Here is a 17,614-nt window from a genome sequence, read left to right as displayed (position 1 = left end):
GAGACAAGGGGTCCCTGGGCTCGGAGGCCGGGCCCGGAGCAGTGGGGGGCCGGGATGGCTGCTCCGGACCCGCTCTCAGCACCCAGCTGCGCCCCCGGCCTGGCTCATCCCCGTCCCCAGACCGCTGCCCTCCTCCCGCACCGCCCGTCCCCTCATCCCGCTCACCTCCAAGCGGTGTTCGCGGCCGCCACGGGAGCTCCTCCGCCCCGTTACATCTCGGGGCCGGCGCCTGCCTCTAGGGAACACGGAGGAGCCCGGTTAGTGCCCGAGGGACACCCGAGGCCTCACAAGATGGATGTCCCGCCTGCGCCCGCAGCCACGGCAGGGGACGGGGAGCCCCGCACCGCCCAGGGCCCAGCGCCCGCCCCGCCGCGGACAGGGCCGGGGCCGGAGCCGCCTCCCCCCAGCTCCCGGCCCCTGGGGAGGGAGCGCTCGGCCCGGCCCCGCTGACACCGCCCGGCCCCGGACCCCCCTCCCCGGCCCCGCGGCCTCCCCCCGGCCAGGCCCCGGCCCCGGCCCGGCCCCACCGCTGCCCCGCTCACCGCCGCCGGTCCGGGCCGCCCCCGCCGCCGCTCGGCTCCGGGCTCCGGGCTCGGCTGGTGCGCGTCCGCTCCGCCCTCCCCGGCCGCGGCCTGGGGAGGAGCCAGCGGGGCGGGGACGGGGCCGGGGCGGCCCCCGGAAAGTTGTGCGCGGAGGCGGCGGAGGGGCCGAGCAGGTGCCGGGGCCTTCCCTGCCGGGGCCGGGGGCTGAGGGCTCCTGGCTGGGCCTCGGGCTCGGGCTCCCCGCGGGCTGCAGGGCCGTGGATGGGAAGGGGCCGAGCGCTGGGTGACAGCAAAGGGAGCAGGGGCCGAGGAGAGCAGGAGGCCGAGAGCGGCTCCTTAGCGAGGGGAAGGGGCCGCGGGCAGTGCAGGGGGTGATGCTGAGCATGGGGCTCAATGAGGCCGCTTGTGTGATGGATAAAGAGCTGTGACAGCCGAGTGGGATGTGCCTGTGATCAGTGAGAAATGAGGGAACACCGGAACAACACACGCAGATCCTGACACCGGGTTTATGTCCCTTTAGGGTTCACAGGTAACGGCAGCCATGCACCAAGGATCGGGTCAGGAGCTCACCACAGTCACTGCACAGGGTCTCATGATCTGTTCGGTTGCTTCCTTAGCCCTAAGAAACTATAACTCAGCTATAAAATACATCCTCAAGAAAAGCTAATGTCAACAGTTCCTAGATTTCAATGCCTTTCTTTTTTCCCCTGGTTAAAAATGCATAAGCACCCCATGAGGAGCTGTAATAGCTTCTATGATTTGAGTGCTTAGCTCTCCATGAATGGCACTTAAAATGCAAAGGGGCTGCTTGTATTTGCGAGCACAGCATCACCTCTTTAAATAACCAGGGACAGGGCGAGGACCGCAGCCACCATCCCCAGGAATGCTAAATATGACTCGTCTGGCTTAGAGAGGAGGAAACTAAGACAAAGGTTAAATGACGTATCCCAAACCCCTTCAAGGCAGCGGCCAGAAGACACACACAGCTCAGAGTCCCCACTCTTACCCTCCTCACTCTAATGGAGAGCAAACCCTGCTTCAGTTCTGCTCACAGGGTGGAAATACCCAGCACAGAGAACTCTGCTCCCACACGCACCCTGTGGCTGCTGATGCTGATCCATAAATCCCTGTTCTTTATGGCTCAAGAAGGCTTCTCCTCGCCTGGGGACCCCTGTGCCGGGAGCGGGCGGCTGAATCACTGCCTCTCATTTGTACAGCTGGAGGCAGGTAAGCTCAGCAGAGGGATTTCCACCTTCTTCTCTGCAGGGGTTCAGCCTTGCCAGCCCCAGCAGCAGAGCTCAGTCTCTCCTCCTGCAATGGGGCAGGATCATCTGCCTTTAAGGATGCTTAACAGCCATGGTTGAGTTTCCCTTGAGTGCAAGCATCGTTGTGACATCTGTGGCCAGAGGAAGCTCCTAGCTCTGGGTTAAGAACATGAGGCCGTATGTGGGAAACACACAGAGACAAAAATCAGCCCTAACTTCTGATTGAAAAGCTACAAAGTCACTCAAATGAAACTCATTCCTATGAACAGAAGCAGCACAAAGACACAGCCTTTCAGAGGCTCGGTGTACATGGGAAGATACGAGCGCTCCTCAAGGCTTTAGTTAAAATTAAAGGTTTTATAACCTTTGCCCAAAATATCAATGCATCTGCAGCTTTTCCCACCCGGCTGCTGACTGGAGAACCTCATTGTACCCAATGAATCAAACACTTATCTCTTTCATGCCTTGTGGACCATCCACGTTTCAAAACAATAAGGGTCCAGACACACTCAGGGCCTGATTCAGCAAAACAAACACCTCTTTGGTGTCAGTTCTGGGAAGATTGACTTTCCCCCTCAGTTTTTCACAGCTTTGAGTGGAAGCTGATAACTTCATTGCTGAGTCAGACTTTGCAAGTACATGAAATTAGATCTGGACAAATGTGAACCTAGTTGTGAAATGAGGAGGAGAAAGGGGTCCAAGTTCAGCTGCAATCAGAGAGACTTTTCCTGCTGAATTTAATAGGGAATAAGCTCCAGGTGCTGCCCTTCCCCTTCAGCAGGAGGGATGCAGCCCTGAAGACAGACTGACACCGCTGGAGCCCATGTCACTGCTGTGCTGCTGCACCTTACCTCTTGTGCCATGGGGGATTGCTCCATCTGTCAGCAGGACACAAAAGTCCTGCATCCACACCTTGTCTCTCCCTCTGCTTTTCCCAGTTTCTATCAAATCCCATTATTTCAGGGACATCTACAGTGTTACTGATGTCACCACTTACACCTGCTTGGAATGGGTAAAACCTGCTGTCATCCTCAAACCATGGATTTCTACTGCACACCAGCTCAGCAACACAAGGTTATAAAGGCAAAGAGAATGAAGCCTCTACATCCTGCCACATACAGGACACAACCTGCATGTCCTGGACACAGTCCAAGGTATCAGTGGCCCTTAGCATTGCAGGTTTATACAAAACACTGCCATTTATCACAACCCTTCTCTTTATATAAATCATAAGTTACCACAAGAATGTCTTTTCCGAAGTCTCCAATCTAAATTCCATTGGTATTAAATTATACCAGCATTCCAGCTTTTCCTGGTAGTAGCAGCAGTGAAAGGCTGAAGGGAGGACACTCATCCCCAGCATCTGCAGTAGGACTGCAATTCTCTACTGGTTTTGCAGCTGAGATGCAGGGGTTGCACTGAGACTTATGCAGACAAATGGAAGTGAATCATAATCCCTCAGGACCTTTGTTGACTCCAAAATCAAACCTGCCCAATTGGATAAATGGTCACAAGTGCAGCTGATGTAAATATCCATCAAGTGCCTATTGCTGAGTTAATGATATCCAGAAACAATTTGCATTCACATAATGAGCTTGGATTCCTGGCTGATAGAATCACAGGACTAGAGAGAGGAACTCAGCTCAGTAACACACATCAACAGCACATTTAAATGGAAGTGTATTTGACACTGTACAGGCTAATACCACATTAGTATTGCTCTAGCTGTCAAAAGTAAAGGTGCTGACTACACAATGATTGTGTCCTGGTTGAACTTAAACTGCACAAGAAAGGAACTGCTCCTGTCTACATTTACAATAGGTTTTTAAATTATAGTTGTGGAAGAATCAGGGGAAAGAAAAGCTCATTTCAAAGAGCTCAACGTGAGCTTTGGAAGTGCCAACAACAATATTTTCCTTCGCAGATGAGATCGGAGTGTGTCATTAGGAATAATGAGTTAATTATGGTAGGAGTTCATACCCACATCACTGGCACTGTGCTGACAGCCACTCCCGCAGCCAGTAGCACAGATTCAGGGGTCACTGAGCAGGCAGCTCATCTCCCATCACCAGCTCCCTGGCACAGCGCTCCAGAGGGTGCCACGTCCTTGCCAGGGATCACTTAACACACACCAGCATCTGACAAGCTCTGTGGAGGCAGGTGAGGCAAACACTGCCTCAGGATTCAATGGCATATGTATTGAAACAGAAAACATCTAATTCAGCAAGTTCGTGCTCCTGTGTTTCGTGGGGTTTAACACTCGCTTTGTTTAAACGTGGTCACACAATGACTGTGTTACAGCCAGGGGTGATGTGTAATTAGTAGGTAAGAGCAGCAATCCAGCCACTTGTCTACAAGCTGCTGGAAACCTCCAAGATCTATGAGATGTCTTCATTACCTGTTCCTGGTCCTGGTAACCACCAGCCTTGCACATAGCAGGTACCACACCATGGCAGCCCTTCTTCCACCCTTGGCCAGCCCCACACCAGCAGCACACCCAAGCAGCAGCAGGGCAGGCCTAAGGCTGCAGGACAGGGTTTATAAGGACATCAGTGAGCTCACCTGTACCTGAAGAAGAGCTGTGTGTTTCCAATCAGTGCTGCTCTGCTCTCCAAAGAGGATTTACTCATCCCATCACCTCCCAGCTGCTCCAGCAATCTCTTACTCCTGCTTTCAGGTGGCAGCAGGACCTTGTCTTAAAACAGCTGCTTCAAGAGAAGCTGTTTCTCAGCTCTCTATAGTAGCTGCTCCACTGTAATTATGATTACAATAACTTTGCTTTGTGATAGCATTCTTCGCTTTCTGATTGCTTCCTGAACACAAGCAATAACACTGGCTCTATGCTCCTTGCTCAGCAGAGAGTAGGTGTTTTCCTACAGCAAGGCTGTTACTTTATGTTAACAGTAAAGCAGGCACTGGATAAGAGGGAGCACAACCGTGTCTCCTTGTAAAGAGAATGTTCCCCTCCCAAGCACAGCAGCCCTTGGTCCTTTTGGGCACATCCCACCCCAAAATCCATGTCTGAAATGAGCTGTTGCCTCCTCACCAGGTTGTGAGTCATTTCCACCCTACTATGACTCAGATGATGGAAACTGTGCCTGAGTAAGGGCTGGAGGTCCTGTCCCTCTTCCTCCAGCCCTCAGGAGGTTTCCCCCATGGGCAGGGCTGGGCTGCAGATGAAGATGATGGCAAGGGGTGAACTCTTCCAACGGGAGCCACGGTCGTGTCTGTCCCCAGTGAGCAGTGCACACGGCTGCATCACCAGCCAAGCAGCCCAATTACATCCTAGAAGCATTTGGGGTGCTTTGATTTTCAACGCTTCCCTCTGCTGCCCTTTGGAACACAAGTGTTTGTATAAATAACAGCAGCTGCGTTTGAAAATAGCTCATCCCTCAGCCAGTGTTTAGCAATAGAAATGAGCAAAGATAAAACAGTTGCATATGATGTGAGAAGCACAGCAGATGGGTTGGCAGGCAGGAGCAGCCCAGCCTGTGCTGCCCGTGTCAGCGAGTGGACACGGTCACGATCTGCCTGCACAGACTGCAGCACCCGGGGCTGCAGCAGCTCCCCTCCTGGGACTCAGCACCACCAGTGCTGCACAATTGCTTGTTCCAGCATGGATGGAGTGTGTGTGTGTGAGGGGCTGGCTCCATGCAGCGAGCTGGGGGCAGATGGATGCAGAGCATCCATTCTCTGGGCACCTGTGCCAGCGCATCACCCCCCTCCCTGGGAGCACTGTCACAGTTCCTCAAGGAGCACACTGGGGATGAGGGTGTTCATCTGCCAGGAGGTCCCACAACAGCCGCTGCCCCATTTCATACAGCAGAACGTGCATGGAGCTTGTGGGGTGACGGGAGCCAGTTCTTGGAGTTACCTTTGGAACAGACCCCCCCTCTTGTCTTTGCGGTGCTATCAGCCCATAGCATCTCTTGCGGTGCTATCAGCCCATGGCATCTCTTGTCTCGCTGCCTGCGCTGGCTGTTGTGGTCAGGTCCCATGTACCAGCCCGACAGGTTCTCAGTGATGGCTCCTGTCACCACCATGTGTTGCTGCCTGGGCACATCCCCAGGGAGGAGCCAGGACTCCCCATCCCCATCCTCATCCTGCCAGCAGCTCCCATGTTCTGCTCCTGCATCCCTCAAAGCTCCAGCCCCTCTGCACTGACCCTGCCTGTGGGATGGCCGGGAATGATGGAGGTTCCCTCTGTGGCTCCAACCGGGATCTTCCAGCTTTGACACCAGTGGGAAACCAGCAGCTCCTCAGTGCTTGGTCCTGCTGGGGCTTGGTGGCTTCTGATGCTTCACCAGGAGTCTTCTTCACCCCACAGCCTGCACATGGGGTTTTCCCATTGAGGTCTGGTGCAGAACGGGAATGACTGATACCTGCGATTGCTGAGGAGCATCCTCGGTGTGGTTCTTCCAGTGTCACCAGTCTCCTTTGTACACGGTGACTTGTGCTGTGATCCCTGCAGAGCAAGCCCCTGCGCTGCCTGTCACTGAGTCACATCTGATGCTTGTGGACCAAGAGCAATGCTGGTGGCACCGCTGTGGAGCTCTGTGTGTGCAGAAGATGCCCAGCACCTAACCCTTTAGTACCTAATGGGTCAGCAGGAAAACACAGCCTGGTACAGGTCAGTGCTGGCCCCAGGGACTTTGAGGGAAAGGAACAGCCTTGGGTAGGATGAGCTGATAACCGGGAGAGAATCACTGCTCCCACAGGCTGGGAAAGGTCAGTGCTATGCCCATGATTTAGCATCAAATGGGGTGCTGCTCCTTCTCTGCCCTGCCTGAGCTTCAGCTGCTCCCCAGCCACACTCAAAGGGAACCATTAAAACTCCATTTATAAATGGTATTAACTTTGCAGCACATGAGCTTATGGTTGATCCAAGCCTTGTCCCTGCATTCCTGCCCTGGTTGTACTTGGAGTTCCAGGGGCTGACGAGCAGGAGCTGTTTCAAGGCTGCAGCCAAGCCCACTGAGCCACACTGGTTTGACAGCCTCATCTGCCTCCTACACAGGCTCCACAACGAGCTGAGCAAGAAGAGCAAACACAAAGCCTCGTCCCAGGTTTCGGGAGGTTTCACATCCAAAGCCACATCATCCAGCTGAGCAAATCCATGGAGAGAGCCGAAAACATCCCAAATGCTTCTGGAGGTTTGCTGAGGACAGGTTTCACTTCTGGAGCAGCATCTCCTTGCCCAGGTGCAAGACATCAGGGAGAGGGTGTCCAGGAACTGCTGTGGAAAGCGCCATTCCCAAGAACGGGATCAATGGGAGCTGAGCCTGGAGCTCCCACACTGCTGCATTCCCATCCACGGCTGACACTGACAATGGTTCATTGCCATCACCACAGTGCCCAAATGGGAAGTTTCAGAAGGAATCCAAAAGGACACTGCTCCTGCCCAGCCCTTCCCAGCTCGCAGAGTGCTCTGACAAGACCCTCCTCTTCCCATGGATGGGGAAACCGAGGCACGGAGCAGGGACATGCCATTGGTCACCAGCACCAGGCTCCAGCCTTGCCTTCGGGCTCACCATGCACCAGATCACAGGCACTCCCTGTTAAACCAAAGGGGACCCTGCTTCACATTCACATCCTCTCTCTGCTTTGCTTCCACTTCCTTCCGAGGCAGGGAAGCACCAGGACAGCACTCACCGCTCACCACCTCTTGGGGCAGGAGCTGCTGCTTTCCTGTTCCTTTAGGGCACACGTCACACTTCAAAGCCCCAGAATAAAACCCAAACCTCCGGAGCTGGCACAGGAGAGGAAGGAAAGAGGAATGAGAGCAGGGTACATTGATGGCTCAGAGCACCGAGGCCCTGCTGTGGCACACGGGCACCATGCATGGGTCTGCCCGCAACCATTGTCCAGCTCAGGCAGAGCAAAAGCTGCTGCTGCTGTTGCTGTTGTGCCTCACATAAGATCTCTGTTGTGTGGTTTTATTCCCTGTATCCATGTGTCACTTAAATACTTCTGGAAAATCTTTTCTCCTCCCCTCCGCCCCCAGTGTGAAAAGGGAATCAGTGCTCAAAGGCACAGCTGAGATTGCAGATAGTCCATTCCCTTCCTGATCCTTATCTCACCAGGATGTAGGAGGATCCTTGGGGAATGGCTGGAAGCCTTTCGCTGGAGCTATCCAAGAAGCAAGCTGACTATAGCCTTTAAATGGCAAACCCATCAAGTGCTTGGGGACCAGGATCCAAACCACTGTTTAACCCCATCGAAGTACAGCATCCCTGGGCTCTGCCGCATGGGAGCTCCTCCTCAAGCCACCTTCTCCACACAGGCATCATCTAAACCCACACCTTTGAATCCTGGTCTGAACCAAAACCTCCTGGGCTCTCCAGAGACTCCCTGCCTCTGCTGATACCCACCCCATACCATGGAGGAATGGTAAAATGAACCCTGGACCCGCATGCAGCTGAGCCTGATCCCTCTTACTCATGCTCCCTGCTGCTGCCAGCTCCATCAGCCTGAACAAGGCTTCAAACACAACTGTTGTCAAGAAAACAAATTACTGTGTGTGGCAGCAAAAGCATCCAAATCCTCCGACACAACTCGCAGGAGGCTCCTCTGCTACAGCAGCATGTATATGTGTATGCACACACAGAGCATAGCCAGCAGCAGCACTCAGGGGAGGATGGTTAGCACCGGTGTGCAGAGCTCAGCCGTGTGTTTCCCTGTTCCAGCAGGAGCACTGGGCATGCTTAGTGCATGAGTGTGTTAGAGAAGTAAAGGAGGGAGCCCTTTGGTCGGGATTTGGGTTTAGATGCTTGTGAATAAACAGTGAGAATGGGAGGGCAGAGCTGATTTCCACACCAAAACACCCCCTGATTCCATATGGCTCCTGTGTGCAGGGAGCATTCAGTCTCTTTGCAAGCCATAACCCCCCCTCCAGCCCAGTGTTTTCTGACACTGGGGCTGAAGGTGGCAATGGGAGAAGGGCTGGGAGCCCACAGAAGGAGGATGCAGCAGCCCGGGGTGTCCCTGGTGCAGGGCAGTCAGCAGCAGGGCACAGGCTCTGCTGACAGAGGAGTCACAGCTGCCCCCAACCTGCCCCTGTTGTATTTAGGACAGGAAACAGATGCTGCCTGACGGAGGAAGCTAGTGGGGAAAACAAGTGCACCTTGTGCCTTCCCTGCAGGAACACGGTGGGAACAGGGGGAGCTGGACGGGAACACCCCAGTTCGGCCCCAGGCAGGGCAGGAGCAGCTCAGCTGCCTGATGGCATCACCCTTGGGGCATCAGTGGGGATGAGGACCCAAAGGGCCTCAGCATCCTCCCGGTGAAGAACTTCTTCCTCAGACCTGATCTAAATCTGCCCTCTCCATGACTGCTAAACAGGATGGACAAAGAGACCCAAGAGCCTGTGCCCTGGTAGGACCAGCAGCTTTGTGGGCATCTTTTACACAGAGATGGTGCCCCCGTGGGAAAGCAACCTCACCACCACCAGCAGCAGTGCACAGAGATCAGTTTTATTAACTAAACAAAACCCCATAAGCACGAGCAATGTCAATCCCACCCTTCCCCTGTAGCTCTGCTCCAAACCTCTCCCATCTTTTGCTGTGGGAACACAAAGGAGGTTCTTTATCTGTGGAGTTTGCTGGGAACCTGGACCTGGCATCGCACTGCCCAGAGCTGGGTTAGCTGGACACAAACACACACAACCATTGCTCCAGAGCACGGGGTCTGAGGAGCATCTCGGTGTCTGTGCCATGTTCACCCCTCTCTGGTTGCTCCCATCAGTTGACCCAGCCTGGAGAGCTCAGATGCTGCTCGCTCCCTGCTCTGTTTGTTGTGTGCTACAAAGAGCAGACTCTGCCTTCTGGGGCAGGATGTAATTCCTCAGAATGAAGGCGTATGTTTCCTTGAACTTGTGGATTTTGAAGGCATAGACGATGGGGTTCATGGCTGAGTTGGAGTGGGACAGCAGGATGCTCAGGTACGTCAGAGCCTGCGGGGTGCTGCACGAGGGGCAGAAGTAGGAAACGCAGTTCAGGATGCCCAGAGGCAGCCAAGATGCTGCAAACAAGAGGAGGATGAGGGACAGATACTTGGCCATTTCATACTCCTTCCCACAAGCCGTTTCTCCACTTGCTGAGCTGAGGCTTAGTTTTACCCACATGATATAGAAGATCTCAGCGTAGAGCACACACATGATGAGCAAGGGAAGGAGGATCCAGGCGAAGAAGCTGAAATACACCACATAATCCATCCTCATCACAGCCAGATAGTGACACTCGATGTGGCTGGCGCTGCCAGTGTGCCGGTTCCATCCCAGCATGGGGACCAGCCCCACCAGCACAGACACAAGCCAGCAGAGTGCCAGGGTCACACAGATCCTTCTCCTGGTGACAGCTGCCCTGTACCTGGGGGGCAGGAAGCATCAGCCATGTTAGATGTGGTCCTTCAGAAAGAGGAACTACATCTGCAGGAACCTGGGCTCTTAAGCACTTGTCTCTGGTTGGGCTCATCCCAGCTGAGCACAGCTCTGTGCAGTTGGTCCTTCGCAGCTGCTGACATTTAAAGTGGGCTTTGGAACTACAGGGGAACCTCCAGTCACCAACCCCCTTTAAAGAGAACCCACAGAAAGGGGTCAGACCCTTTCCTCGGGAAGATTGGTTCATTTTGACCTGCATCAGGCTGTCTGGAGGGGAAAACCTGAAGATCACCTGCTACAGCCCCATGTATGAGCATCCCTTCCCTGGCTCTCAGAAGCTGAAGGTTCTTAGGCACTGATGAGGCTCCATTGGCCCCATCTGAGAGCCTCTGCCTTTGTGTGAGCTTCCCTCAGAGAACCAGTGATGCCAGGGAATCCCTTACAGTGCAGGGAGAAGGAAAACATAAGGGAGAAGAGCAATGGGGAAGAGATGATGAGATGAGCCCTTGGCCCAGACTCACCTGGTCGGCAGCTTCACTCGCAGGTACCTGTCGACTGCAATGGCCAGGAGAGACAGGATGGAAGCATGAGAGAAGATCATCATGAGGCAGCACATGAAGAGGCAGGAGTAGAAATGGGTGACAACTCCGAGGCTCACAATGACAGCCAGCGGCATGACAAGGATCCCCATGGCAATGTCACTGAGGGCCAGGGAAACGATGTAAAAGAAGGTGGTCTTCTGCAGAGCTGGGTTCAGCTTCACTGCCCAGATCACCAAGGCATTGCCCACCACCGCAGCTATCCCAATGACGGACTCCATGGTGATATAGATCACATCCAGGCTGCCTATTGCCATTCTGGACTGTTTATATCCAAAGTGAAGCAATACTGAGCTGAACTCTCATTTTCGGCCCCAGCAGCCAGGTCAGAAGCCAGCTCCTCTCTGATGTGCTCTCAATGAAGTTCCTCATTCAGAACTTTGCCCACAGCTCTCCAAAGATGAGCAAATTCATCCATGAGCATCTATTAGACCTCTAAAAACCCTGTAACATCTTTCCTGTCTCCTCGAGGTTTGTGTGTGCTTCTGTAGAAGTCAACGTTATCTAATGACACCTTGAACAAACCACAGGGGCTTGTGGTAATTCTGCTAACTTTTAGCCCTGAAAAGTACAATCTCCTCCCTGTGCAGCCTCGCAGGGTCAATGAGCCAATGCACAGCTCTGTGGTGGCTGGATTGCTGTCTCCGAGCTCCTCTGAAGCCTGCTCCATCTACACGGTGTGCAGTGAAGGTGTAAGCATCAAAGAAAACAGGGCCAAAGGACCTGGGATGCTCCAGTCTGTTCCCTTCCCACAAAGAACAGGTGGGGAAGGCAAATATGAAGGTGTTCAGCTGGGTTTGGGGTGAGCAAAGGGGAAATGGAAGGAGGAATTGTTGCACAAGTTGCTCCCCTAAGGTCCCACAAGCTGTGGTGCCCAGGGGCTGTGCGTGCAGCAGGAGCAGGGCAGCAGAGGCTCTCAAAGCCCCTATGGAGTGGTCTCTACAAGAGGCATCTTACAGCAGCCACAGGAGTAGAAGACAGAGAAAGGAAACCAAAGCCCTGAGAGGAGCCACACAGTGAGGGTAGGAAGTGGGGAGCATCTTACCTGGGTCATTCCCCATGGATGCCCGTAGCTGTGCAGTGCAGGCTGCCCACCCTTGCCCACTTCCCTGAGGAGCAGCTCCTTCAGCTCACAAAAGCCTTGCCTACATCCCAGCCATGGCCTGGGATTTGTCTCCTGCCCCACAGATATCCTGCATCAGCACAGACTGGGACTGGCTATGGAGAGCTCACCATGTACCAAACACCCCCCAGGCCAGGAGCAAGAAGCACTTGCATTGATTCCAGGAAAGCAGGATTTGTCCAACTCTTTTGACAGCAGAGAATAAAGAAGTTTCATGTATTTCTGGCTCCATCTCCTCCTCGGGATGATGTCACTTCCCCATCCTCAGATTTGCCAGAAAACTGGGTGGAAGAGGTGGAGAACTCAGTGTCCAGGAAACCAAATACCACCCACATCTGCTTAAGGCTTCTTTACACTGATCCAGCACCATCCACCTAATCCTTTCCTCATTATTCGCTCCTCCTTGGAGCGTGTGTGTTTCTATTTGCCCAAGAGCAGGCTGACCCCAGCTCATGTTTGCATCTCTTCTCAGTTTCATCTGAAACGGGAGCAGACCCACATCAATGAGCATTTGCTCACCCGCAGCAAGGGGATCACAGCTTTCACAGCCTCTCCCTGCTGCTTCCCACACCTTTCCTCAGTTTCTCCATCTTCCACAAACAGAGCATAGCAAAGTGTGCTGCTCTGAACGTGACTCGGTGGGTTGTCATGCGGATTTCAGGCAGAAATGAGGGCTGAAAAGTCACCTACATTGCGAATGTTCTTGTCAGATTGAGAGAGCTCCAAGTCAAAAGCATTTTCAGCCACCCCAGGGCCTTCACTGAAATGGTAAACCCTGAATTCTATCAAGTATTGGAATATAACAAACCACCCTCCTCACGTCCCCTGAATTGCCTCATTTCCTATAGTGACCACAGGGAGATTATCTGGATTGATAAGTGCCAGCTTTGCACAGACAATTCTGGTTACAGTTCTCCCATTTCTAAAACTGCAACTTGGAAGAGGAAGCAAAGTATTTGGTTATAGGCAGCTGGCAAGCAGGCTTGTGGAAGCTCTTCCTTTATTGTCTGGGGGGGGGTTAACTTTCCAAAGCACTGGACTGGTATGAGGCTGCTGGAGGGATGCTCTGAGCTTCAGGTGGGTCCAGAGAAGGGAACATTCCCTGGATGCTAAGGTATTTGCAGCTGTGAAGAAAGGCAACGGCTGATTTGCTGCCCAAGTACCAAGGATGTGAAATACTGGAAGGGGTTTGCACACTGGTGAGTCACTGGAACAACTGAGCACCAGAAACCAAGGACAAATCCTACACACAGTCATTGTTGCCCCATCCCTGGCAGTGTTCAAGGCCAGGCTGGATGGGGCTTGGAGCAACCTGCTCTAGTGGAAGCTGTTCTTAGATGGAACACAATAATCCCTAAGGCTCCTCCCAACCCAAACCGATCTATGATCCTGTAGCTCAAGCTAGGTGGGAGCATCTCCAACAACTCACCATGAACAACACCAGCCAGGAGCTGAACAGCCTGCATCGGATTTACATCGGTACAGAGTGCTTGGTTGCTGTCTTGGCCACTCTGGGAAACATCCTGGTCATCTGGGTGGTGAGGCTGACCTCGACGTCTCAGAACATGACCCTGCACTTCATCGTCTCCCTGGCGCTGGCTGATATCACAATGGGGATCCTCATCATGCCCCTGGCCATCGTGGTGAGCCTGGGCATCAGCGCCCACTTCTACACCTGCCTGGCCATGTGCTGCCTGATGGTGGCTTTCAGTAACGCGTCCATCCTCTCCCTCCTGGCCATCGCCATTGACAGGTACCTGCGGGTGAAGCTGCCAACCAGGTGAGTGCTGGACCCTCCACTGATGCTCCTGCCAGCTTTCCAACCCCCTGGAAAGCCTCTGCCCCAGGGCTGCCACCACCCTTCTCCTCCTTAACTTGTCACTTTCCTAACAAGTAGTTACCCTAAATGCCAAATATTTACCCCAAAAAGCCAAATATTTACCCCAAAAAGCCAAATATTTGCCCTAGAAATGCATGCTTGGGCATGAAGAAAAGATGTGTTCCTAAAAGGCCAAGCTGTGATAAACTTTCTAGAGCAGGAACCACTCCCTGCAGTTAATAATACAGCACAGACAGACCCTGGGGATGCTTGTACAGGGCTGAGAACTCGCTGTTAATGCTGGTCTGGATTTGGCCACACAGGATGAGTCTGTGGTTGAGCAGTTGAATTCTTCAGCTCTTTGTTAATGCTGAGAGCACTGGAGATTTCACTGTGTTTCTGAGTCTCTACATAAAATCCCTTTCAGTGTTTGCTGAAAATACAAAAGAAGGAACAGAGTTAAGAGCTGCTTCAAGAAGCCATTCACTTTGCATGTTTGAATGGGAAAGCACACGAGCTAAAAATGCAAAGCATAACATCAAGCATGAAAATAGCAGCGATGGGAAAAGGACCCATAAAAGTGAAAGATGAATTAACAGTTTGGTCCTACAAATGGCATAAACCAAATGTAAAGAGTAACAGACACCCAAGGAAGCGGAGAAATAAGATAGAACTGCTAATAATGACAACATTGAGGCAAAAGGGGCATTAGGATCAGAATGAAACCAGAAATAGCTGAAATCATCCAATTATAAAGAGGAGAAGTTGAGCCTAGTTCTTCTTCAGGCTGCTGCAAAGCGACTGGTACAAGTGGTGAGTTAAGCTTGTCTCAGAATAAGATTTGGGTTAATGCTCCAGTTTGTGACCATGAACCTGTAATATTTGAACATGCAAGTTCTCGAAAGCATCCTTAACTATTTTAACTACTTCTGTTTAATGCAAACCTGGGTTTTCTTCCTCCACAGATATAAAACAATCACTACAGAGAGAAGAGTTTGGTGGGCACTGGGTTTGTGCTGGTTTCTGTCCCTGCTCGTAGGACTAGTCCCCATGTTTGGGTGGAACCAGGCAGCAGCAGGAACCTCGGAGTTTCTCAGGTGTCAGTTTACCTCTGTGGTGAAGATGGATTACATGGTGTATCTTATCTTCTTCACATGGACCCTTGTCCCTCTGCTCATCATGTGTGCTCTCTACATTGAAATCTTCTACATCATCCGAACGAAGCTGAGTCAAGGTTCAATGAACGCGAGAGGGACCAGAGGGTTTTATGGTCGGGAGTTCAAGACAGCCAAATCTCTAGCACTTGTTCTCTTCCTGTTTGCAGTATCCTGGTTGCCCCTGTGCATTATAAACTGTGTTTCCTATTTTTACCCCAAGTCTGAGATCCCCGAGTTCTTGACGTACTTGGGAATCCTGTTATCCCATGCCAATTCTGCCATGAACCCCATTGTCTATGCTTGCAAGATAAAGAAGTTCAAGAACACATACCTTTTCATTGTAAGGACCTATATCCTGTGCAAAACACCCAGAGCCAGTTCTGTGCAAGAAAACACAGCAAACACCAGAACAGCGGTCGTAAATCAAGAAATGTTGACCTGCCAGTATATACCAGACCATTGAGAACCACTTTGTGAAGAAACTGATGGGAAATGGGGGTTGTGTGTTGCCTACTCTTGCACAAACTGCTTTATGATAAGGGCAAGCTCCTCTTACCCAATCTGATGCACATTTGACATTAAGCCCAAAGCAACCATTTATGATCTTCTGTATTGTGCACTCCAGAGAATTCTGCTTGGTGGTCGCTGAGCTTCCAGGCAAGAATCTTCATTTAACAGCACCCTCCAGGTTTTATGTATTGACCATAATTTGGTAGACCCATGACCCAAAGAACTGGTAACAAGGAAGATGTTTTGCTCCGAGTGCCCCAGCTTGGATCCATCACCACCTGGTAAAACCCTGCTGCTGAGCATCTGAGGAAGGCCAGATGCTGCACTGGTTCTGGGGACTGTCAGAACTGGTTAGTAAACCCCATCTATTTTGGGGATTCTTCCTGCACACCATATCCTCATGTTTCCTACAATCAATCCTGGCTTGCTAACACCTGATTTAAATGTGATTTGCTGCAAGACTCCTCTGTAAACCTGAAGAACAGTTACCCCTTGCAGCAGCCTGTTACAGATCTGATGACTAAAGATGAATGTAAAGATGTGTCTCTATGTCTTTGTATTAAATAGCTTCAAAATACAGAAGAGATACTGGACGAAGTTTTGTAAGTGTTGTTTTGACTTTTGATGCACAAGAATTAGTTTGGTCCATGAAAAATAGGACAAATATGTTCTTTGTTGTTGGTAATGCAGCAGCTCACAACCCAGGCACGTCCTCACTGACTATTCTTACACCCGTTGTCTTCAACGGGTAACTAACTCTGAGTCTGAATAGCAAAACAAAGGACACACAAACCCTCCTCTATTCTGATTAGCAGATGCCAATGTCCCAAATTCCTTTATCCATCCATAAAACAGAGTTGGCTGATGGCTGTTGGTAAAAGCTATGTATGACTGGACAAGGCTCTTGGCACGGGAAAGAGATAGCAGAAGGATGCTCTGAAGTGAATCTGGGATTCACTAGCAGCCACACAACAAACTGAGGTCTCTGTCACCCTCCATCTCCAAGGGCTCTAGGCAGGCACACAAAACTGCTGCACTGTGGTTGGTGCCATGTCACAAAGTACATGAGATGGTTGTGGTGTCAGTACGGTTCATGGTGAGGAAACTACATGAAAAAACCCAACATGGTAACTGGTCTCAAGAGGAAGTCACCTTTTCTTGCACTTCTAACAAGATCTAACAGTATCTAACACAGGAAAGCAGCATCCTCTTGGTGTGGTGAAGACACATTAGTGCAAGCCTGGTAAATTTTCAGACCATCTTACCTCTTAGTGCTCAGAGTCCTGCTCCTGGTCCTGTAGAATGGTCAGCACACCTGTCAAGCCAGAGCTCAGAATGTGATGGTGCTTGTGAACCTGTGTTTCAATGGGTCCCTGGACTTCCAACAGCTTCTGCAGCCCCAGGGGCCAGCAGGGCAGAGGTGGAGCAGCTGCTCTAACTGCTTGTTGGAAAGACACCAAAGGAGTGATGAGGGAAATCCATCTGCCCATCGCGGCTTCGTGCTGCCATCAGGCGGCCTCACTTGCTTGAAGCTTCTCATATGTTGGACTTGCTGCTTCACAGGAGGCAGCAGGACTCAAAGCACTTGTCCTGGCAAGAAATTCCCCTTTAGAGGGGTTCATAATAGAAAAGAGGAATAACTGCAAGAATCTGACACTCTGGTGACCCGAAACAAGGCAGCTTCTGGAGCTCACAGGGCTGAGGCAGCAGGAAGCTTTGCTCTGATTCAGCCTTGCAGAAGCATTGAACAACTGATAGAGATCATTGTACTCAGACAACAAACCTCGCACCTGCAGGCACAGGAACATGCAGAGAGCTTCTCTGTGCCCCTGCTAAGACTGAGTCACCAGTGTCAACTTGTTCCCCAGTTTATGAAAGGCGAATTTCAACTTTCTACAGTATATTTAGAACACTGGGGTAATAGCACATGAATTAATAACTCCAGAAATGGACTGTCACACTGTGATTGTGCATAACCTTTTACATGACCCACCTGGGAAGCAGACATTTGCATACAAACATTTTGTTATCATAACTTCAGGAAGCAGAAAATAACTCACTTGGCAATTAAAAGCCAAGGAAAATGTAGTCGGTGACAGAAAAGGGAAACACAAGGGCACAGACATGAATAGACACAGAGTAACATTTCCATTTTCATTTCCATCTCCATTGGTCATTCAAAGCAACAGCAAAGACATAAATGGGAACTTTACAAGTGCAGT

General features: G+C 51.6%; 3 protein-coding genes across 4 annotated transcripts in view; 1 reads left to right on the top strand and 2 right to left on the bottom strand.

The window, feature by feature from the left end:
- RAP1A (RAP1A, member of RAS oncogene family) overlaps positions 1 to 596 on the bottom strand; it is a 34,944-nt gene extending 34,348 nt beyond the window's left edge. The window contains exons 1-2 of one of the 2 annotated variants that reach the window (XM_034069673.1): positions 543 to 596; positions 166 to 235 (exon numbers count right to left, since the gene is read on the bottom strand). The gene's annotated coding sequence lies outside the window, so the exon portion shown is untranslated. The remainder of the gene's footprint in view (positions 1 to 165; positions 236 to 542) is intronic. The other variant, XM_034069674.1, reaches the window with a different exon arrangement.
- An 8,825-nt stretch (positions 597 to 9,421) lies between these two features.
- Positions 9,422 to 11,837, bottom strand: LOC101881848 (adenosine receptor A3-like). The gene is made up of 3 exons (XM_005143215.3): positions 11,829 to 11,837; positions 10,706 to 11,046; positions 9,422 to 10,173 (listed from the first exon to the last, which is right to left on the bottom strand). Exons 1-3 carry the CDS (start codon positions 11,835 to 11,837, stop codon positions 9,570 to 9,572), a joined length of 954 nt encoding a protein of 317 aa, XP_005143272.2. The 3' UTR covers positions 9,422 to 9,569.
- A 166-nt stretch (positions 11,838 to 12,003) lies between these two features.
- Positions 12,004 to 15,304, top strand: LOC101867682 (adenosine receptor A3). The gene is given in 4 exon segments (XM_034069871.1): positions 12,004 to 12,019; positions 13,302 to 13,686; positions 14,691 to 15,248; positions 15,250 to 15,304. Coding segments are annotated over 4 exon segments (1,014 nt in total).
- Positions 15,305 to 17,614: the final 2,310 nt, after the last annotated feature.

Source organism: Melopsittacus undulatus, chromosome 16 (genome assembly GCF_012275295.1).
Source record: "Melopsittacus undulatus isolate bMelUnd1 chromosome 16, bMelUnd1.mat.Z, whole genome shotgun sequence".
In the NCBI taxonomy this organism is placed as follows: Eukaryota; Metazoa; Chordata; class Aves; order Psittaciformes; family Psittaculidae; genus Melopsittacus; species Melopsittacus undulatus.
The sequence above is the reverse complement of the archived record's forward strand: the minus strand, read 5'-3'. Positions and strand labels throughout refer to the sequence as shown.

Excerpts from the sequence above, each read along its gene's own strand:
- LOC101881848 (XM_005143215.3), bottom strand. Across the intron at positions 10,174-10,705 it reads CGAGTGAAGCTGCCGACCAG|GTACAGGGCAGCTGTCACCA; the intron begins GTGAGTCTGGGC and ends CCTGCCCCCCAG.